Source organism: Cebidichthys violaceus, unplaced genomic scaffold (genome assembly GCF_023349555.1).
Source record: "Cebidichthys violaceus isolate CVI_PGR_0920_01 unplaced genomic scaffold, fCebVio1.0.p SCAF_26, whole genome shotgun sequence".
In the NCBI taxonomy this organism is placed as follows: domain Eukaryota; kingdom Metazoa; phylum Chordata; class Actinopteri; order Perciformes; family Stichaeidae; genus Cebidichthys; species Cebidichthys violaceus.
Genome location: NW_027176439.1, coordinates 3,499,470 through 3,522,415, shown reverse-complemented (window position 1 = coordinate 3,522,415; position 22,946 = coordinate 3,499,470). Strand labels below are relative to the sequence as shown.

At 45.0% G+C, this 22,946-nt stretch overlaps 3 protein-coding genes across 3 annotated transcripts in view; 2 read left to right on the top strand and 1 right to left on the bottom strand.

The window, feature by feature from the left end:
- Positions 1–2,315: 2,315 nt before the first annotated feature.
- On the top strand, positions 2,316–6,085 carry LOC137879788 (kelch-like protein 10). Its single transcript, XM_068720682.1, has 5 exons — positions 2,316–2,467; positions 3,853–4,333; positions 4,573–5,190; positions 5,401–5,550; positions 5,705–6,085. The coding sequence occupies exons 1-5, from the start codon at positions 2,316–2,318 to the stop codon at positions 6,083–6,085; spliced, it is 1,782 nt and encodes a 593-aa protein (XP_068576783.1).
- A 1,706-nt stretch (positions 6,086–7,791) lies between these two features.
- Positions 7,792–9,372, top strand: pebp1 (phosphatidylethanolamine binding protein 1). The gene is made up of 4 exons (XM_068721036.1): positions 7,792–7,999; positions 8,265–8,374; positions 8,728–8,828; positions 8,959–9,372. The coding sequence occupies exons 1-4, from the start codon at positions 7,865–7,867 to the stop codon at positions 9,174–9,176; spliced, it is 564 nt and encodes a 187-aa protein (XP_068577137.1). The 5' UTR covers positions 7,792–7,864; the 3' UTR covers positions 9,177–9,372.
- A 434-nt stretch (positions 9,373–9,806) lies between these two features.
- The window catches only part of taok3a (TAO kinase 3a), a 40,357-nt gene continuing 27,217 nt past the window's right edge, over positions 9,807–22,946 (bottom strand). The window contains 7 exon segments of the mRNA XM_068721037.1: positions 9,807–11,160; positions 14,515–14,697; positions 15,198–15,410; positions 15,917–16,156; positions 16,763–16,966; positions 17,953–18,081; positions 18,909–19,145. Of these exon segments, the coding sequence (XP_068577138.1) occupies positions 10,999–11,160; positions 14,515–14,697; positions 15,198–15,410; positions 15,917–16,156; positions 16,763–16,966; positions 17,953–18,081; positions 18,909–19,145 (1,368 nt within the window). The 3' untranslated portion in view covers positions 9,807–10,998.

Genomic DNA, 22,946 nt, shown 5'->3' with positions numbered 1-22,946 from the left:
ATGATGTGACTTCACTCTCTCTGCTTTGTTTACAAGAGCATGCTAATCCGGAAACTTTGGCAGGAATAAACCACACCCTGACCTCACCTTGTTAAAGGGACAGTAACACCATTCTTCTTCTTCTTCTTCTTCTTCTTCTTCTTCTTCTTCTTCTTCTTCTTCTTCTTCTTGCAGGCTGCACAGTGTTATTTAGCAAACATTACATCATTATGATGCTGCATTGTTACAGGTTAAAGGACACTGCAAGGATATTTATAATTCCCAAAGCAGTGGTGTTATTATTATCGTCCTCAGATATATACAACCTTTTTTTTTAACAGATATATTACGGTTTCTTCCATTCTTGAGCTTGGAAACAATTGATCTTATGTACTTTTTGAAAGAAACATAGAAATACAACAAAACATACTAGAAACAACAGTCATTCCCCTATGCATTCATACAAATGTAATACTGATAGAAATACATGCCAGTTTACTCAGTAACCGATCATCTCATGAGGTGCACAAACAGTCCATTTTCCCCAGCATTGCAGGAATTTATCAACACGTAGATTTAGCGAAAAAAGGTAATTCTGTCCACAATTTGACTAATATTCAGTTTTTGCTGGAGGTTCGGTCTGTAACTCTTTTTGTGTTACAGCTTTCTTGCCGGCTGCTAATAATGTGTTTCATAGATATTTGTCTCGCACCAATAAATGAGCTGCAGTATTGTAGAGACATAACAGTCAGTTCCATCATGGAAAATGTTCATCATTGCCTATATTGCCTCCTACTATAAGGTCTATTGAGCAGCTTCTCAGGAGTTTTAGATCATTCATGATGTTTATCAGCAGGTGGAGTCAGTTGCCATGGAATTGATGATGTTCAAACATATACTGGATTATAAATCCTCATAAATCACCTGTGCAATCATGTGTCGACCAGCGGTGTAGCGAGGTCATTTTGCCAGGTCAGTGTAGCTCCGAATACAATCACAAACGTAACCCTGTAAAGATCGACAAAAAACAAATGTGTGTGAATGTGCTTCAGCGCTTATAACATAACAGATTATCAAAGTAAATGAAGGTGTGAAAACCGACTGTTTCGCTCCAAAACAAACAAAAACAATTCACTGTGCTATTAATGAAAACTCCACGTACAAGCACGATTTGAAAACTATTGTTGTCCAGTTTTTGCTCTCCAAACATCTCACTTTGCACATATTTAGATCAGAGCAGTACTTTTTTCTTGTGGCGTGCCCACAAACTCTTTTAATAAGTTCAGGGTTTGCAAAGCAATATTTATAGAATCCTGCTTCCGGGCCATGGTTGCCAGTAGGTGGCGCTATGGCTATGAGTAAATATTGGCATGCAGAAGTCCTCAAGCCACGAATCTTATCAAACATGTCAAGTTTGGGACAGTTTTGACAAATTACAGTCAAGTTATAACAGCTTGATGTATGATGGCGAGCATGTAAAATGGCCGACGCGCCACGTCCACGCCGTTCCATGAAACCTCAAGCGTTTGATGGTTTTTAATCACTAAGGTCTTTAGATTGTACTGTCCAAAATAAGTTGATCTGATTAATTCCCTAGGAGGATTTTGTTAAAGTACAGGGCCTGGAAATTCACACAAAATTAAAAATGGCCGACTTCAGGTTGGGTTTAGAACTTAGCTAATTGAAAAAAACAAAACTCTATGCAGGAAGCCATGCATGTACAGCACTGCAAACTTCAACGTCAATAACAAACACGTAGTTGAATCAACACCTCTCTGAACGTTTTTTAACAAAAACTAAACATTCATATCTGGTAGAGCTGTTGTAGTGGATTGTATTTGATCAGATAGGACCTAACAAAGTGACCAAGGAGTTTAAACTAACAGTAAAATGACTAAGTTGCTTATTTTACTGGTAATAAAACTAGCAGAAAACATAATGTGCACCATTGGATGAAATCGCTTCTGTCAAAAGCAAAATGACACTGTTGACAGTGTGGATCATATGCAAAACACAGCAATTTAAAATGTTTTTGCCACTTTGGTGAAACACCACCTATACCGTCAGACTGATGTAGGCTAAGGTAAACTAAGTTACAGCAATACATAGTGCATAGCTTTATGCTTCTATGTCAATCTAATGGTCTACAGGTTGAATTGGAGGCTGTCAGCTCATCAGTGATATCATCAGACTCCATTCTAGAATGGACTCCTGGAGCCAGAATTCTAGCACCCCACCATGATGTGTGTTCACTTTCTCTGTCTTGACTCAAAAGACCTTTTGAGAGCCTTGAGATAAGTCATCGACCATAAAACTCTCACACTCAGAAAATCAAGATGAGCGACTGGGACGCATTTTCACACATGTCAACCTCAGTGTTTGATCATCTCCGTCTGGAGGGAGAATTTTGCGACGCCGTCATCGAAGTGGAGGATGTAACATTTCCAATCCACAGGGTCATCCTGTGTAGATGCAGCCCGTACTTCCTGTGAGTTGACTATCTGATATATATATATATATGTTTGTGAATGTATATCCTTCAAATGAGCAGAAAGTAATAGTTAATGATCTAAAGTCTGAAGGACTAATCACGATATGTGATGAATTACATACGTTCATGGAGCATTTGTGATAAAAATGAGTTTGACATAGAGGAGAAGATATCATATATCAGCTACAGTAGTCTCTCATAGTAATGTGCTTTTAAGCAGATTAGTATTGATTAGTAGCATTGAGTAGTTTGTGTGTTCAGAAAGTGACTAAATTAATTTAATGCAACAAAAAAAAGGTAATTGCACACACTTGAGACGGTTAATTCATATGAAGGTATATTTGTGTCTTTTTTACACAAACAAAATAAAAGTTTTTAAAGCAAATTTCTCAAACCTTTGCTTTCAAAAAATAACAACTTTGCTTTAAAAAATAACAACCCTACACTTTCAAAACGAAAACCTACACTTTCAAAAAACAACTACGAGTTGAGTTTGGACGTAGTGGGCGGGGCATACGCTGCTGAATGAGCCAGGAGTTTCTATTGGTGGGTTCCACTTGGTATCTGCTTCCACTGTAAACACTGCATATTCAATAATTCATTCATAGTTCTTTTTCATAATATAGTCTTTCTAAAATAATAATCAGTTAATAATTCAATCAGTTGCTATGTTAAATAACTACTTTTCAATAATGCATAGTTCTTGTAAATAAAATAACGTATTTATCAATAATTTTTTTATTTAATTTACACATATATACACATGTATACATACATGTATATTCATAAATGTATATATACATATGCATTTATTTATTTCTCAATGAATCTCTCTAGAGAAGAGAACAGTGAACAAAAACAACAGCAGCAAAACAAATGTCAGCAAACGTGTTTCTTAACTTGCAGTAACACATATGGACATATTTTACTTTTGTTTCTATAAATTGTCCCTTTTTTTGCTTGCAGGATTATTTTCTCCAAGATTGTCACATTGAGAAAACACTGAGAAATCAATAATGTTAACACAAGGATGCAAACTTAAAAGATTGACACATTTTACACAGCAGAATATACACACATTCACACAGAAATCATTTACATGGATGTCTTATTGTGGGATTAAATACATTCGTAGTTCTCCCCCTCAGCTTGATATTATAAATATAAATATTACATATTTGTGACATTTATTTGACAGTGACATTCTTGCTGCTAGTTACACTCTGAATGATGTCCGGCGGTTTACGTATTGTACAACTTCCCTTTAATGCAAAATGGTGTAATATGTTGATTTTGTGAACGCTTACTTAAAAACATGATCATTGTTAATCAATGAGATGATGATATCCAATCCTCTGCTGTGTGTTCATCCTGACCCGCAGAGCTCTCTGGCGTCGCTGGTCACCTCCAGAGAAAAAGGTCTTCCACATACCCGGCCTATCTCCGGACACGATGCGGCTCATCATTGAGTTCGCCTACACCGGCTCGGTCTCCGTGACGGCGGAAAACGTGGAGAAGCTGCTGCTGGCGGCCGATCAGCTCAACGTCATGGGCTTGGTGCAAATTTGCTGCAACTTCCTGGGCGAGCAGCTCTGCCCAAAGAACTGCGTCGGCATCTTTCGGTTCAGCGACACCTTGTCCCCCGAGCTGCGGCTCAAGGCCCACCGCTTCATCGTCGATCACTTTGAGGAGGTGGCGTTGTCCGAAGAGTTCTCGCAGCTCTCCGTGCAGCAACTCGCCGACGTCCTCGGCAGAGACGACCTCAATGTGAGCAAAGAGAGCGCGGCGTTCGATGCCGTCCTTCGCTGGATCGCCCACGAACCTGAAGAACGAAAAGCACACATCGCAGTGCTCTTGTCTAAGGTATGATCACCTTCTGTCACCAGATTTAGTTTAGACTTGCACCTTCAGCATTTGGCTGATGGTCAATTAAACCACCGTAGTCTAAATTAAAGTCAGAGTTTTGAATATTCAAGAGTAAAAAGGTGAATATTAGTCACAGTTAAAATGATTATAGTAAAGCAACAGAGGTCTGGATACCGGACTCGAGTACAGTCCATTGAGTTCAATTGAAAGATTGTGTCCTGTTGTTCTCTGTGTAGGTGCGACTGGTCTTGACGAGTGAGGACTACGTGAGGAGAGACGTGATGTCCAATGAGCTGGTGCGAAACAACGCCGAGTGCCTGCTCATGGTCAGGGCAATCATCAAAACCCTAAAACTCATCATGAGGTTCAGACCCTCTATGTCGCAACTCTGCAACCCTCTCGCCCGCCCTCGCCTGCCTCACGCCATCCTGTTGGCCGTTGGGGGCTGGAGCGGCGTCCATCCAACGAACAGCATCGAGGCGTACGACGTCCAAGCCGACTGCTGGATCCACGTGACAGACCAACACGAGGAACCTCGCGCCTACCACGGCACCGCCGTCCTCAACGGCAGCGTCTACTGCGTCGGCGGCTTCAACAGGCTTGAGCATTTCAACAGCGTGCGCAGGTTCGACGTGAGCATGGGCACCTGGCACGAGGCGGCGCCCATGTACCATCGGCGATGCTACGTGAGCGTCACTGTGCTGGACGGGTGCATCTACGCCATGGGAGGTTTTGACGGGCTCACGCGACTCAGCACCGCAGAGCGCTACAGGCCCGAGACCAACCAGTGGAGTCTCATCGCGCCGATGCACGAGCACAGGAGCGACGCCAGCAGCGCGACGCTCCACAACAAGGTGGGTGAAGTGAACCCGAGTAATTCAAGAGTAACAGTGTGATGGGGACTGGAACAATTCGATTTTCTACCTACAAGACTGGGAGGTTGTAAAAAGAACCAAATTATAAGTTCAAGTTCAGGTTACGCAATTCGTGTTTCTGTTTGAGGTCATGTTGAAGTTGTAGTGTCAGACTAAAGGTCTTCAGCAACCCCCTCCGATTCTCCCCAGGTTTACATTTGTGGCGGTTTCAACGGGAGCAACTGCCTGCAAACGGCTGAATATTACAGCCCAGAGACCAACCAGTGGACAATGATCTGCCAAATGAACTGCCAGCGCAGTGGAATTGGCATCGCTGCATATGCAGACCAGGTCTACGCAGTAAGTACATGAAACAGCGACGCAGCTAACTGTGTGACGTATGAAGAGATTTGGTCGGCGCTTGCTTTTAGACTCAGATGAGCGTTCTCTTTTGGCGAAGGCTGTTGAGAATTTTGGCTGAATCACCCTTTATTTTCACTCTTCCTCCCAAAAGGTCGGCGGCTTTGACGGCTTAGTCCGTCTGTCCACCGCCGAGGTCTACAACCCTCGGAGCAACACCTGGCAGCAAGTGTCCGACATGGTGACTGCCCGCAGCAACTTCGGCATCGAAGTGCTCAACGACCGGCTCTATGTTGTCGGGGGCTTCAACGGCGTCTCCACCTGCAGTAACGTCGAGTACTACGACGCAGCGACCGGCGAGTGGACGGAGGCTCCTCACTTGGATGTTGTCCGCAGTGCCGTGAGCTGCTGCGTGTTGTCCGGGCTCCCCAACATGGCCGAGTACGTTTTCCCGCGTGACTCCCTGAGGCTTTTAAGTTTGGATGACGTGTTTATGGACTCTGAAGACTCCGAAGAGTCTGAAGAACACCTCTGAACAGTGCCATGTGCCGTCATCCACCCGGCAAGACTTAAAACATGAAATAAGGAAATAAATATTTCTTGTACATTGAACTGCTGTTCCTCCAGAGATTTTCTTTGAACTTTTCAGTTTGTGTAACTTCTAAGTTGTATGTTCTGTGAGGGGGGGGGTGCTGTGTCCCACTTGCAGACACAGGGGTTGATCCAGAGTTCACCACTGCAACGATAACGCCTCGTAAACCTGAAAATAAGAATTGCTGTGTTTCGCGTGTTCGGCCACCGTATTTCTCCTACTTGCTTGGCACAGCTTAGAAGTTCAGCTGGTTGCAATCTGCATCCTCCCCGCTAGCTGCCGGCAAATCCACCAAATCCACAGAGTACCTTTTAAATACATTGCATTCATATTTGAAATCACCTTGTTCTGACAAGTCTGGGAAATTGTAGCTAACGTTAGCTAACCAAGTCCTGAACAGATGGGAAATGCTTTAGTTGATGCTGGAATGGACGGTTAGGATACCCCGTTGGTCATGTGAAGTGCATGTGAAGCGCATGTGAAGTGCTTGCACAGAATCGGGTAAGCGTCCCTCTGGATCATTAGTTCTAGCATCATCCAAGAACTTTCTCACCCTGATTTTTACCCACAGGATTTTTACAACATTGAAAAAAAAAAAAAAAAAAAGCTTTTCTTCAGTGTAATCAAAAACAAAATTGGTTTTGTATCTGATATCAGTTGTCACTCATCAGGTAAAGTATAAAGTATACAGTTTTCCTGTCAATCCCAGAGCTCAACGACGGAGACGTTTACATGATATCGCTTCACTGTGGAGAGGGGGAGTAAAAGAAAATAGAGTGATAGAGAAAGAAAGAGGGAGAGAAATATGAGCGATTCAGTCAGAATATAAGACTTTCTGGCCCAAAATGTCCTCTAATTTGGACAAAACTGGGATTATTCAGAAAAAAACATAAGACATGTGGAATTTGACACATATCAATAGATAAATAAGATAATAAACTAACTTATTTCTGTCTCTTTTTAGTCAACTCCTCTGCTCCTTCATCACTCATGTTTAGTAATGTTGTGTGTGTGTGTGTGTGTGTGTGTGTGTGTGTGTGTGTGTGTGTGTGTGTGTGTGTGTGTGTGTGTGTGTGTGTGTGTGTGTGTGTGTGTGGTGGTGTGCCTCCCTGCTCGGGCCCTAAAAATGGGATGTCTGGAAACAGAAAGTGTGTCAGTGGAGCATGTGAGCTGGAGGAGGGACGAGCTGCGATATGATTGACGGGAATTTCAACAAACCACAATCCACGTGGGGGGAGACGTGACGGCGTCCTCTGGCGGCCACCTGCAGCTGGTGTCGTTTGTGACGTTCAAGTGTAGTCAGATCGCTCGGAAATGTATACATTTTATCACACATGAACACGTCAGTAAGTTAATTTACCTCCCACTGCTTAACACAGGAATATCAGCCATAGACTGTATAAAAGCATACATTACTAGTACTATATCACTACTACGTTGAAAATGGACAACAAACTTGGTAATGATGTATTTGGGAATTTACATCAAAACTATCCACGTTACAGAATGGAATTAACTTTCAAAACACGATTAACATCTTCTGTTTGTTTAAGGCTAATTTAAAATTCACATATAACGATATTTTGGATCCAGACAGTCCAACCCTGCAAATTCTTCACTTGTTTCTGTATCACCCAGTGGTACTTGAACGCAGCACTTTCGGCAGTTATTTTGTGCGTCTTCAAGCACCGTTACAGTCAACAACCGGGACTATAAAGCGAAATGCCGGCAGATTTAAGCCAGTGGACCGGGGCTCTCGCTCTGCAGGAGGTCGACGACAAGCCGGCACAGCCTCTGACTATTAAATACGACTCTGTGGAAGTAGACGAGCTCGGCAAAGTGCTCACCCCGACACAGGTTCGTCAGTTAACGGCTAGCGAAGCTAACAACTCAGCTAACCTAACTTAGCCTCGTTTAGCCTTGTTAGCTTAAAAGCTATTGCGGCCACCATACTGACGTGTTGTTCTTAATTAAGAAGCGCTGCTTTGCAATTGCTAATTTGGTATCCGCACGTTTGCAAACTGATTTGGGTTACATAATGTGTCCAGCGTGTCTGCAGCTTTAATAGATGGCCAATAGCGCCTCCTAATGGGTCATCATGTCAACACCTGTTCACCTGCAGGTGCAGAGTAGACCCACCTGTATCGAGTGGGAGGGATGCGACCCCAGTAAGTTGTACACTTTGGCCCTGACCGACCCCGACGCTCCCAGCAGGAAAGACCCCAAATTCAGGTGAGAAGTGAAGGCAAACCGGGATGATGGAGGTGCAGGATGGCTGCGGTGATTAATGTGACGAGGAAAGATTTAAAAATGTGTGCAGCTAAAAATGCACGTAATGGTTGTAAATGAAGGGCAGTCTCTGATTTCATCTGCTAGGAGACATATCACTGCATTGTAAGGAACCAAAAGCGTCCCTTGGTGGACCCATGGCGCAGGATTCAAGTTGTCAAGCGGCTCTGGGACATCCCACCCACTTTCTGTGCATTGTGCATGTACACTGCTGCGTTCAAGCACACAGTAGACATTACATAGATGCTTACTACACGAGTCTTAGATTTCATGTTTTTTTTTGTCTTTCCTTGCAGGGAGTGGCACCACTTTCTGGTGGTCAACATGAAAGGGAGCGACGTGTCCTCCGGCTGCGTCGTGTCGGACTACGTGGGCTCTGGTCCTCCTAAGGGCACAGGTAAGACGAGACGAAGCTCAGAGGAAGCGTTGTTAAAGCGCGGAGATGGTTTTCACTCTGACCAGCTCAACCTATTGTTTTCCCAGCAGCACTGTTAACACAACACTTCTGTCTTCTGTCTTCCCCTCAGGTCTCCACCGGTACGTGTGGCTGGTGTACGAGCAGCCGGGCAGCCTGTCCTGCACCGAGACCGTCCTCACTAACCGTTCTGGAGACGGCCGCGGCAAGTTCAAGGTGCAGAGTTTCAGGCAGAAGTACAACCTGGGAGCCCCGGTGGCGGGAACCTGCTACCAGGCCGAGTGGGACGACTACGTCCCCAAACTGTACGAGCAGCTCGCCGGAAAATAAACGAAAAGACTTGTTCAGCACTAGGAATCCACACGGAGGCCATCATTAACAAGCACTTTTTTTGGTTTTTGTGAGTGTGCCACTGAATTATGTTTTTATTCCCACTGTTGCCTTCCCATGCTGTGACGAAAAATAACTGCTCCTCTCAATGATGTCACCTGCACCCGTCTGCAATAAATGTGTTCAAACACCGAAATAGTTATGTTTTCTGATGCTGTGGTGGATGATAAATGCTTAGAGACCCATTTGGCCAACTTGGAGCCTCCATAACTAGGGTCTAAATGTAGTTCCTAGTCTCCTAAGTGTCCTAAATCCAGGGGAGGGGAGGGACACGAGATGTAGTTTTATTATATATTTTGTAATTGTATTACTATAGATCGTCATATTATAAGTGTTCCTTGGTAGAACGGTGAATGCTGTCAAGAGTCAGTCATGCCCTTCTGCACAGTTTAAGTGATTAAATGTTTAATATTTGACTAATATTCTCAGCACAAAGGTCACAGATCTTTAGCAGACGTGTGGACATTGAAATCAAGGCTCAGTCTTCTTTATCTCCCGGTTTGTTAGGCTTGTTGTTTTGAATGTGATATGAGAAATTCATATCTGACATATATAACGACACGCCCTTAGTTTGTGTGATGAGCACTTTATTTACAAATATAATTAAAAGCTCTGACAGATTCATGCTTTCTTTTAACCTGGAAAAAAAAAAAAAAAAATTAAAGTGCATGCAATAATAAAGCATCATACTGGTCTGGTTTATAAGAAAATACACAGCTTGGGAGTTGTGTAAAGCCAAAAAAAAAAAAATCAGATGAAAACCCCATTGAAACATGACTCAACCTCAAACACTATCTGAGGAGGGGGGAGGGGAAAAAAGCGCCTTTAAAAATTCTTTTTTGATTTGAGTGACAGTTAAAATACAATACGAAAATAAGTAAAAGCTCTCCATAAATCCTTCTATACACAAAGTACAAGTTCCCCCACCCGTCCCCCCCCCATGAAGCCCTTTGTGCTAGCCTGGAGGTGGACTTCACGTGTGTTATTATTCACATTGGCTGCCAGTGCAGAGAAATCAGTACGATACACACCAGTACCGTGATTCGCCCTCCCCTCAGTAATCAAATTCACCGTTAGTAGATGCGTACCTGTATGTACACGATATTTGTGTCTCAAAGTATCAAATTATTCAAATTTTATCATAAAAATGTCCTGATGAATAAATACCAAAAAGTGTTGAAAGATGCCGCTCAGACTACCGGCTGCAGAAGGATCGGCTGTTTGATTTATCGCCCGAGACAACCCCCCCCCCCCCCTCCCAAAAAAAACCGTAAAAGTAATCACCTCTAGAAATGCATGGTCTCATCCAACTGCCCTCCTTTTTCTCTCATCTGCCAACAACACAAGTGTCATCATTGCACAAGAAACACCGTGACTATGTTATCATTATTCTTACAAAAACATGACAACTACAGGAAGTTATCCAGCATATTGGGTTTTTTTTTTTTGTTGCCACCTTGTGACACCATGAGAGGCAAGGAGGGGGAGGAAGTTCAGATGGGTTTGGGGGGGGGGGGGCACTAAAGCCTGCCGTGGACTCTGTCTGACCGGCCCAGAAAACACACTGGAGCTGATTCTGGAGCTGGTTTTGTTTTTTCTTCTTCTTCTTGTCGTTTGTTTTTTTTTTTTGCGTCTGAGTGTGTTTGACTGAGGGATCCAGCAGCAGTGAACACCTGCACTGTCAGGTAAGAGGAGAGGAGGGGTGTACAGAGGCAGACGGGACGCCCCGGGGGGGGGGGGGGGACAGGACTACGAGAAACCCTCATCTGTAGTCGTCCTTGGGGAGGTCCAGGGTGCCCAGGTTGCCGAAGCCCAGCCGCATGCTCTCCATGTCGAAGCTGTCGATCTCCCGCTCCTGGCGCTCCAGCAGGTGCTTGATGCGGTCGGTGCGCTCCTTCTGAATGGAAACGAGCTCCTCTTCAATCTGCAGGAGACACGGAGCATATTCAGGGTCAGCATGTTGGAGTAGACGTCTCTCATTAGTTCATGCTTTTAATTTCACTTGTTATTTAGTTGGAATTACCATGATGGGAGTTGGTCATAACGGTTTTATTTAAGGTTTTAATTTAAGGTTTTAAAGTTGTTGTTTTTACATTAATGTGGGTTTTGAGATGTGTACAAACAACAAAGTTGTTCATTCTCTTTTTACCCTGCAGTTAAAAAGTTATGTATGCAACTTCAACTTTATAATCTTCTCATAAAAAAAGCATCTTTCAAATATATAGTCCAAAAGCAATATACATTTTTAAAGCTTGTAATGTTAATCTTTTGTATTTTTGTAAAACTGTATTCTCAAAACAGAAAAGGAAAAGAGAAGAAACTGGTGAAAGGTCAAAAACACGGCAGCTCCAAAATAAACAAAGAAACAATAACTTTATGAATTCACAACTTGGCAAGATGGTTGACTGGAGCAATATAACAGAACGTAATCCAAGACTGAGAATGTAATAGAATCATTTTAAAACCAGGTCCAAACCATCATTTGAGAGGAACAGCACAGCTGGCTGTGAATCATGGGTGTGTGTGTGTGTGTGTGTGTGTGTGTGTGTGTGTGTGTGTGTGTGTGTGTGTCGGGACGTTCTAATAACAGCTTTTGGGGTAAAACCTAAATCTTTAGGGTCTAATATTTCATTTCTGTTTGTATTGTTAGATACAGACTCAAATAGGAGGAAAGCCTTACAGTGTAAAGGACTTCAATACACCACATTATAAACTGCAGCCAACTATTAAACCAACACATTCAGACTGTAACCTTTATTCTCCATGCTGTATTGAATGTGTGGGTTTCCATGATACTGCTGTTTGTTCATGATGTTGCCGTCGACCCCCCCGTAGCTAGTTCACATCCTTGATGTGTCCGACTGCGACACCAGTCACTGGATGCACACTTTCATGTGTTTTGTTTAATACTGTGAAGCTGTCGGTGTGGCAAGTTGCATTTACTCAGGTTGTGTCTGCTGGATCTTTCAATCGACACACACACGCACATACGCACACACACGCACGCACGCGCACACACACACACACACACACACACACACACACACACACACACACACACACACACACACACACACACACACACACACACACACACACACACACACACGCGCGCGCGCACGCACGCACGCACGCACGCACGCACGCACACACACGCACAGGTGCAGACAAAACACTGCATGGCGCAGTACGGCAATCTGGCCAACTACTGAGCATGCACAGAAAACTCCAGACTCTGACCATGAGCCGAACCGGAGGACAATAGTGCTTCTAAAACCATGACATCATCCCAGTCCCGTAGTGCAGATCCGGACGCAGCCAGGAGGTGGCGACAGACCACCACGGAGGTCCACTGGGCCCCAGCAGAACTGGATCGGGGGCTGCATTTCAAACTGTCTCCTTCCTTTGTTGTCGGAGTGCCGTCTACTAGACTGTGGCGATGACGTCGGTCACTTCGGGAGGAGGCGGACTCGGCCGCTCTAACCTCATCGCATGTCATCGGTGTAACACGGCAGCTCGCCTCAGCGGTCCCGTAAAACATGCGTCTCAATCGCGAGTGTCATGCAACCAAATTTGGGAGACGCAGATTGATCAAACGGGGTCAAATTTAGGTGAAGAAATGTGAAATTGTAACAAAGCATGAAAGCTAGTTGTCAGCTTGCAGCAAAGCTGCAGTTGTCACGATTAAGACAACTTCATAATTGATTGAAAGTTCAGGCATATCTATTGAACTGGAGGCATGCAACGACCCATTAAGAGCGAGCTGTACAACAATAAGCTTGACTGTATTTATTGTGTCGTGTCACAAACAGAGGAGGACAGAGAACCATAGTGTCGTCTGTAGAGATTTCACCACCATTAGGGGTGTGTGGGTGAGAAATGGTTGTCTGCTCCAGGCAGGAAGGCATGCCACTGTCATCCCCACCTGTGGTGAGGGAAATCTCTGTGTGTATGTGTGTGTGTGTGTGTGTGTGTGTGTGTGTGTGTGTGTGTGTGTGTGTGTCCGTCTGGGTCGCCTTTCATGCCCGCGCCGCCTGCTGAGGTGGATGCAAATGTGCATCCGGACCTCTTTGCTTCAGCATTGAGGCGTAGGACTGTTAGTGTTTCTACACACGCGTGTGTTGGTCCACACACCTGCCTGCGTCGTATCTTTAACAAGGCGTCATTACCTCCTTTATGTGTGCTGTACTGTAAGTCGTGCTGGAGCAGGATGTTGGGAGGACAGAATACAAATAAGGATTATTCTAAACTTCAAACGACGGTGTTTGTGTCTTCTTGTGCAGGATGGGGGGGGGTCACTTAATGGGGTCTTATGGAGAGTTTTAAGTAATCCATGACCGTTAAACAGGTTCAGTGTGCTTTAAATTAAGTATTTTTGTGTTAAGTGTGAAGTTAAGGGAACAATATTTCTAGGTTTTTTTTCAAACAACCACACTTGAAGGTGTGGAAGCGTGACGAACTGTAGAACGTGGATGACGGCACACACTTTCCGACAGTCTCTTCTCAGAGTCCTTCATGCCGTTGCTTGTGGTTGTAGGAACATATTCGAGGGCTAACGTTCTCTCTGCACACCCGGCAGGTTGACGGATTCAGAAAGTTGCATTCTGTCCGTTGCTGTTTGACGATGTGAGAAGCAGTTTGTTTGAAGCCTGAGAGGAGTTTATCTGCATGCAGACCAGTAGGAGATGCAGCCTTTGAATGATGGTGGCCTCAAAATTGGCCCAACAATATCAGACATATTTAAACTCAACAAGTTAACTATTCAAATATATAACATCTTTTTACACACTATTAGTCATTGGCCTTAAACTGTCTATCCTAACTTTATGTCTGTATTTATCTTCTTTTGAAGCCTGACGTTGTCTTGTAAATTGTCTGAATTAGTGATTTTTATTTTACATTTTTTGGATGAACTGTGTTATAAAATAAATAAATAAATGAATGAAGGATTGGACGTGTGTTGAAACTCAAACTGGCGGGGGTCTTTTAAGTGAAATACCAGGTTTAGGTCAGAAGATGAGAGGGAATAAATTCTCTCCAATTTATGTATTTAAAAAAAGCCATGTTAAAAAAAGGCCTTTTCAGTTTTTGTACTTTTAAGAAGGAGTGTGCCTTGAATTATTTGGGGAATTCGTTCCTTCTCTTTGTCCATTATGTTTCATTTAAGTAGTCAGTATTGATCACCTGCAGAAAAAACAACAATATCTCCTACAGAGCAGTAACAAAAAAAATAATAAACGGCTCTTTTAAAGAATGCCGAGCGTTTCCTTCAGCACACCTTTTGTTCCAGGTGAGCCCGTCGCAGCGACACCTTCTGCTCCAGCTTCTGCTGCTCGCGCTCGTGCTGCGCCTCGGTCTGCATCTTGATCTTGCTCTGGTAGGCATTGAGCAGCTCCATCTCCTGCTGCAGCTGCTGCCTCAGGGCCTGGCACTCGGCTTCCTGGGCCTCGTCCAGACGCAGCTGACACAGCCGACCATGGACCGCGACAGGGAGGGAGGGAGGTACAAAGAGACAGAGAGAGAGAGAGACGGGTAGATTGAGGGGGAGGGTGGAGGTACATTGATAAGATACCCAGAAAGAGGGTGAGAGGAGAGGGAAGGAATAGAGACAGAAAGGACAAAAAGTAGGGGAGGGGACGAAGAGAATGGAAGAAAATGGAAGGGCAACCGGGACAGACAGGACACAGAAATACGGTGGGAAAGGAAGAGAAGAGGAAGGTTTGGAGATTTCATAAAGACACAAAGATAAAAAAGGGGAAGAAAGAAGAGAAAGATACAAGTCCATGACGAGATATGAGGACAAACAAGGGGGAGAAAAAAAAAAGTGAAATCATGAGCAACAGGTGGAGAGAAAGGCCTCACAATCATCTTCAAAAAGCCTAAATGTCTCATCTCAAAATGTCCAGAACCCATTTATTGTCCAAAAAAACCCCCCAATGACGTGAACGTCTCTCCACTCACCGCCTGCGAGGCCATCATCTCGTTGATGCTCTGCTCGTATTGCTCAGCCAGGATGGCCAGCTTGCGCGTCTGCTCATCCTTCAGGGCCTTGAGCACCGTCTTGTGCTCGGCCTTGGGCGTAACTTCCATCTGGTGGTGGCGCAGGGCCTTGTACTGCTTGGTCTGCACCTTACACGTGTCCTGGAACTGCTTCTTGATCTGCAGCTCCAAGGCCTGGAGGAGGGGGCCGGAGACGGACAGAAAAAGAGACCGTTTAAAGAGCATTACATTCATTTTAAAGTTCGTCGTGGTGAACGATAGGAACAATTCTGCTGCTGGAGGTTAAAGGTTTCAAACGGCAGGGGGGGCAAAAATCTGAGTTCTGGTGTCTGATATCCTCAAAATTAAACTGGAATGACATTCGGAGATGACACATTTTGTATGTTCTTTCACCATTTCTTCCACATTAATTTGTTACATCCACGTTGCATCACTGCTTTATCAAAATCTCTCCAAAGTATGAGAGACGTTGCTCATGGCTTGCGCCATCTTAGAGGTGGATCCAATTTATGCTTTCAAAGACACAAGATGAAATGTAAAAATGAATCCAGGCATTTCAAACAAGTTTTTTTTTTTTTTTTTTACCATTGTTCCTTACATTTCAAGCACCTTCTGACAACAACCACCACATCTATAACATCCCGGATCAGAAACTTTATTCGTCTCTGGCGTCGACTCACTTTGAGGTTCTTGGGCTGCTGCCGGAGCTCCAGCACGTGTTTACGGTGGAGTTCACGCTCACGCCGGTTGTTGTACTCGATCTGGTTCTCCAGCTCCGTCTGATGCTGCAGGCGGATCAGGTCCATCCGCAGCTTCTGCAGGATCTTCAGCTGCCTGTACTCCAGTTCCTGCATGGACTCGTCGTGGCGGATCAGCATGGCATGCTCCATCTCTTTCTGGGTCTTCTTCTTGTTCAGCTCCTAGGAGGACCGGAAGGAAGGAAGGAAGGAAGGAAGGAAGGAAGGAAGGACATTATGGGTGACTTGCAGTGGGTGCTATTGATTAGCATTGTTAGTTCAGCTTGTTTTCAATGTGACATTCACATTTTCACATGTGCAAATCAAATTTCCTCTTTGTTTGTTTCAGGATGAGAACGTCGGCTGACATTATCAACGGCTGAAAAAATCAATACATATCTCTCTTTCTTTCAACTGAACACTTCCTGTTATTCTATTAACCACAACATTAAAAGGATCATCTAAATCGTGATTGAGTTTTGTGTGTTTTCTCACAGAAAGCTTTTGGACCTTCAAAGACTTCATCCAGATTTACATAACAGCTTTTCGGATTGTGACATTGCTGGCTTGCTTTACTCAGTAATAATCTTCTTATGGTTAATAAGAAACACTTCACAGATGAAGAACAATGGGAGTAATTATCAGCGCAGCGCTGGGGGAAAAATATGTTATAATCACACTGGGCCCGTTCACGGCAACGTTTGGTGAACTTCAGGTGTACGTTTAACAATTAAAAGTGAATTCATAATTTATGCACGTGATGTCTTTAAGGATGTACGTCGTCCGCACCTCTCGGATCTGCTCCTGCTCCAAGTCGTGCCTCTTAATCATGACTTTGCGCTTGAAGGCGCGGCAGTTCCTGTCGTAGAAGACTCTCTGCTGGGCCAGGAGGAGGGCCTCCTCCTCGGCCTGGGAATGCTGCATGTTCTCCTTGTGCTTGGACAGACGCTCCTGCTTCTCCTTCTTGGGTGTGCTGTGGTCCTCGTTCATCTCCTGAGAGAGGGGCAGAGGAAGTGAGGAACTATGAGAGGAGATTGTTTTCGACAAGTGCAGGACAGAAGAGAGTCACAGTCAGGCTGTTCATTTCTGCTGTTATTGGTAGGTTTATCTGACGTGGGTAAAAGTAGTTTAACTGGTAAAATAAGGACAATGGCTGGTATGGTTATGGGCAGTGGAAGAGGAGATATTAAAACCAGTAGATATATGACAAGCAAATATTATCTAAAGCAAGCAGAAAATGTCCAAACTATGCGTTACATATGCATGTTTTGAATGTGAAAATGAACAACGCCTCGATAATTAATGCTTTAATAAAGAAAAGTGTTCACGATATCAAAGTGTTTCTGTTGAAAGCATGAGGCAAACTCCAAATGACCGTCTGTCTGGAACGACTTTCATAGCCAGGGGAGGGTTGGGGGGGGGGAAGCCACATCCCTCCTCAGTACGAGTTCTCTTTCTCTTTCATGGGCTTGGAGGTAATCTACAACTCCAGCTAATGCACTTAACACATGAGCCTGATCCCCGTTCTCTGTGGTGTCTAATTCCGTTATAGCCCTCAGTTGGTGGGAAATATCTCTCCCTTCCAGCGATGCTTTCTTTTTAACTGCGCTGACCTAATTTTGGTCACTTATCTCGCAACTGAAAACACAGTGCATCACACTCGCAGCCCACAGGAGTATTCTCTGGGCTCGGCTTGAAGGTTGTGGAGGCACACACACACACACACAGATGATACTCTTGTGCGTATGGATTTGTGGGTTTCCTTGCTGGTGTGAATATACATGTGTAGGTACACAGTGAGTAGGCCGGAGTGACTCAACACGGCTTCCAAAAGACCACTTTTGGTGGTACTGAGTGTGCATGTTTGTGCGGAGGAGGGCTGATTCAACAGTTAACGGCATACAGTGTGACACACGAGAGAGGCGAACAAAGGGGCTCGCTTTGAGGAGGGGAAAAAAGAACCAACAAACGCGGCACACCTCCTTAATCTTCTCCTTGCAGAGTTTGTACTGCTTCTTTTGATTATCCAGAAAGGTGGTCAGCTCCTTCTTCTGCTGGGCCACGATCTGCTGCTGGAACTTCTTCTCATCCGTCAACGCCGTCTTCATCTGGGGGACAACGGAGACGAGTGGCAGTTAGCTTGGCATGGAGCTAAATACGGACTCCAAGTTTATCACTGAACGGTGAACAAATGAAGTCATCTGCAGATTAAGTGACAATGAAAATGACAGTTGGTTGCAGCTCAAGTGTCATGTTGGTCGAGTTTTTATGTTTGCCATGTGTTTGTAATTATTCTATGGCCAGTTAAAGACACGCCACTGATTGGTTGATTGAGCTTGTTAAGTTATTAGCTGTTGTAGCTAATGTTAAAGAAAATTGCAATATGAGCAAATTTTGGTTGGTAGGAGATTACAAAAAATTGAAGATTTAATGGTCAAAACAACCCATTTTCAGGCCGTGTTTTCTGTTGTAAGCTAATATCTAGTGACTGATTGGTTTAGCTGAGTGACGTGTGACATTGTGCGTTTTGTGTCGCTGTTCAACAGATATACTATCTCCCTGGCTGGTCTTGGGTCAGGCGCTGCGTGCTAATCAAAGAGATATGCAGCTTGGTTTTCAGAGCGTGACATTCTGTGACCCACTTCTGCCCGTGTGTCTCATCTTATGTATAATTGGGTGGCAGCAGTGCTTAAAGTCTTAGCAAAACTTGCCACAGCATTCCATGCAAGACTACGGCTGGAGCTTCGTCAAAGCGATGAACGAAATGAAAAACTTTCCTCCCAACAGCTATAGAATCATTGTTACAATTAGCATCATGTCCTAAAGCCCACCCCCCCCCCCCCCCACACATGAGTCGGCGTGATCGTCTGTGACATTGCTGTACTTCTGGGTCCACTCATGTCCTATAACCCTCCACACCCCTCACAAATCCCACCTCCTTCTCAGAATGCACGGCGTGGCGCTTGGCCAGCTTCTCCAGCTCGATGTAGGCGTTGTTGGCCTGCGTCTCCACCTCCTTCTGCAGCTTGAGCCGGTGCTCGTCCATCTCGGCCTTCAGCTTGTTCTCCAGGGCGATCAGCTGCTTCTGGTGCTGCCGCCGCATGCGCTTGTAGCCCGACATCTGCTCCCGCAGCTCGCTCTCCTGCTCATGCTCGTGGATCTGCTTGGTCACCTGTGGAGAAGGAGAAGTTAGGAGGTGTGAACGTCCCGATGTCGGATTTCCAATCAGACCGCAAGAAATACGAACTATAGAACAAATACACAGCGGATATTAGAAAACAGTGTGCACTCAAAAAGCAACTTTTAGCATGTCACCTGTCCCTTTTGAATTTGATATTTACATGCATCCGTTTCATCTTTTCCAAGACAAACTGAAAACAGAATTCACTCAATACTGTAAAGCATCACAGCTCAAGTGCCACTGTAACACTTTCGACCAGTGATGGGAAACTACGACCTTAAAAAAAGAGAAATACCCGTGAGATCCTCGAGCCACTAGAGCCCAACAAAAGCTCTTTTATCTGACCGTCGCACAAACAAAGCTACACAACCACTGCAGAGATCGCACAACCACAAAGGATCTAAAATGTGTTCAAGTCAGATGGAGCAAGAAAAAAAAAAAAGTTACAAGACAATGTTTTAACATTTACGTCATTCAATTGAATCTAAGACGAGGACCATACCGACAGGTCTTACAGCAATGTCACCCATCTTTTTTTAGTAGAACCTGACACACCAACCTGAGGACAGAAAGGATTCTCCACGTCTAGGTAGTACTCGCTCCGCATCTTCTCATAACTTCCACCTGAACTCCTCAGGCCAAACATGATGGCGACTTTAGCCAAGTGCACCAGCATCCAGGAACCTTGTGCAGCATCCTATGCCCGACAGAACCCTGCCTGCGCTCCCGATGCCACCCCCGAGACCCACCCTTACTGGACGACCCCCCCCCCCCCCCCCCCCCCACCACCACCACCGCCACCACCACCACCGCCCTTCTGCTTGGTTCGTGCCCTGGGCACGCAGCGGCCAAGGCAGGCGTGTGAACTGTGAATGAGGCAGGCCGACCGCGAGGGCCAACAAGAGCACAGAGCGCCCCTTTAGTCGGGCTAACGCTAAGCGGCGGACAGCCAGGTGGGTCACATGAATACCTCATTGAGAAAGAGTGAGAGAAGTTGGAGAGGAGGGAGGAGGTGGGGGGTGGAGGGTTAGAGACGGGCAGGCAGAGAACTGAGGGGAGGTGGGGGGGGTTATTGCAAAGGATAAACAGCAGAGAGAGAGAGAGAGAGAGAGGAGAGAGAGAGAGAGAGAGAGAGAGAGAGAGAGAGAGAGAGAGAGAGAGAGAGAGAGAGAGAGAGAGAGAGAGACTGGGAAAGAGTTCTAGGAAAAGATGGAAATAATGAGAAGTAAAATAAGAGAAACTAGAGGAGAAAATAGGTGGAGGTTGAGCCCCCCCCCTTAATCTGTGCTGAATCAATACCCCACTGTAACAGCAGCTCCCAATCCCAGTCACTTGCTCCGCTGCCCCCCCCTGCATGCTGCCACAAAGGGCCAAGTCACGTCATGTGACGGCCTCTTTCACACAAGGCTCAGGGAGGGAAAAGGAGATCATATTCAGGGGGGGGCATGCAGGCTGAAGGTGAATATTCCAGTGAGATCAGTGGGAATTAAGCAGCTGAACTGGAGTTATTCTGCTTATGTTGCAGTTCAAGGTGGTCTTAATGTTGTGCTGAAAGGACTCGATTTGTTGGATAGAGGGAACGCTGTGCTGGCGGTTGCTGATGTGACTGATCTGTGTAATAACAAATAAGTAGGGCAGCACTCGTTGCATTTTTCTTTTTCTTTTTATCAAATTATTAACAATATTCCACTTCGGACACACGGGCGGTTTGAACTCTGCGTGTTGACCGGGTGTCGGGTGAGTAGGAATTGGCCCCAGCTCTGCTCCTCAATAACGCGTTCTAATAAAGGGCTTTGAGAAATGTAGCACAATGTGATATTCATTCTGCTTCCGATTCGAGTGCGAAGCCTTTAAAAGAAGCAGGTCAAGGCTGGTTGTGGTGTTGCAAAGAAGGCATTCAATTTGCTGAAAATGGACGACGCTGTGCAGAACATAAAATATTGTTAACTAATTAAATGAACTGTCATGAAACATGATAAGAGTGAACAGCTCTTCTATGTACGCAGTTCATATTTCATTGAGAGTCGAAGAAAAAGTATTTCTTCTTCCAAGCAAGACTCGCAACACTGTTCTTCCTAATTACATCGCCCAATGTTTAAAAGGCTGAGCCGTTCCTTTGTTAGGAGACGAGATAGAGAAGAAGACATGTGGTGCTTTGAATGTTGCCACGTGTGTAAAAAGGACATATGGTGAAGTAGTTTGGCTAAAGAGGGGAAGCAAAGGGCCTCTATAGACATTTCTTTATGTGTTTTCCCTAGATGCACAAATGTTTGGGCCTCAAAAGCAAAGCAAATGCAAAAGTGCATCTGGTTTACTCACAACCCTTTGACATTTACATATGAAGTAAGTCTTTCGATGATTCCCTGCTGTATAAATTCATAGCAGGTAGTCGACGCGCTGATAGTTTTACAGGCTGTCGGGTTGCAACGGCGAGCTGAGGACGAGTCAAAACGGCAGACACAACGCTGTCGTCTCTCACGGCGCTTCAGTCAGTTACTTCATCTGACCCATAAAAAGCCCTGCCCTCCCTCCCACTCGCCCGCTAGTTATTTCTCACACGCGTTCTCCTTCTCACTTCACCTCCATCTCTTTCTCCCTCGTCCTCCTTTTCCCTTGCCGTCCATCTCCCTTGAGGATTTTTCATCCTGCTCTCCTTCTCTTTATTTTCCTTTTTCTTGCCCTCTGCCCAGTCTTTCATCTGTCCTTTCCTCTGGATTCTCTCTCTCTCTCTCTCTCTCTCTCTCTCTCTCTCTCTCTCTCTTTTTCTTTTTGTCTCTCCTCTGTTTGTTTATCCGTCCTCCTCATCCCCCCCCCGATATCTGCCGTCGGTGTGTCCTCCACCACGACTTTACCTCCTGCAGGCCACCGCGCTCTTTCATTCATTTGCTCTTTAATCTCCCTCCATCACTATGAATTCCTCCTTTGTCTTTTGGAAGTGTGAGCAAATAAATATCTCACTCGTGAATTTGCATACTTGTTTTTGAGGAAGCAACTTATTACTGGTGGTATTGTTTTTTTCTTTTCATCAATTTGTTCCTCTTGTCACTGTTCTCTCTCTTTTTCCTTTTCTCGGTCTCTCTCTCTATTTCTCCCTCCTCTGGCGATCCATCACCCTTCACCATCTGGACCCCCCCGCTCTTCTCTCTCTTTTGTCGACCTGCTGATTCAGTCTCGGCGAGTCGAGGCCAATCTGAGGACGTCTGCGCCTCGAAGAAAAAGATGATGTCATCCTTCTCTCTCTCAGCGCCGGCGGGCAGAACCGGTGCTATCACACCACACAGACACCGGGGCTTACGCGCTGCCGCCGCTTTTCAAGGCAGGCAGCCTCAGTTACACAGAGCTGCCGACACAGCGCGGGCCACCTCAGCTGCTTACATCGGAGGTATTTTAGTTTGACTTCAATCCAACTTATTAAATTGTTTTAAAGCAGGAATGAATAAGTTGGAAGTCTGTGGTGTGCTGAGTATATTTATATTGCGCTAAAGTGATTAAGGAGGAGTTGGGAGAGGGAAGGATTGCTTTATTCTTAAGTTAAATGAATGCGAGTAGAGGACAAGAAAATCAACTCTGTAGTCTCACCTGATACAGAAAACAACCAGAGATGAGACATTGCTTCGTTTTACAGGGGGTCACAGGTTGGGGACCACTGCGCTAGAGACATCTGAGGACCAACGATGACGACGTGTCCCTCAGAGACACACTGACATAATGCTACCCGTGTTTAGCTAGGCGTCCACAGAAGGAAAAGTTCAGCATTAGTGTAGAAATGCAAGGTACGTCATCAACAGATGC

Coding starts and splice junctions, on each gene's coding strand:
- LOC137879788 (XM_068720682.1), top strand. CDS start 2,316: ATGAGCGACTGGGACGCATTTTCACACATGTCAACCTCAGTGTTTGAT. Junction 2,468..3,852: donor AGATGCAGCCCGTACTTCCT/GTGAGTTGACTA, acceptor CCTGACCCGCAG/AGCTCTCTGGCGTCGCTGGT. Junction 5,191..5,400: donor GCGCGACGCTCCACAACAAG/GTGGGTGAAGTG, acceptor GATTCTCCCCAG/GTTTACATTTGTGGCGGTTT.
- pebp1 (XM_068721036.1), top strand. CDS start 7,865: ATGCCGGCAGATTTAAGCCAGTGGACCGGGGCTCTCGCTCTGCAGGAG. Junction 8,000..8,264: donor AAGTGCTCACCCCGACACAG/GTTCGTCAGTTA, acceptor GTTCACCTGCAG/GTGCAGAGTAGACCCACCTG. Junction 8,375..8,727: donor AGGAAAGACCCCAAATTCAG/GTGAGAAGTGAA, acceptor CTTTCCTTGCAG/GGAGTGGCACCACTTTCTGG.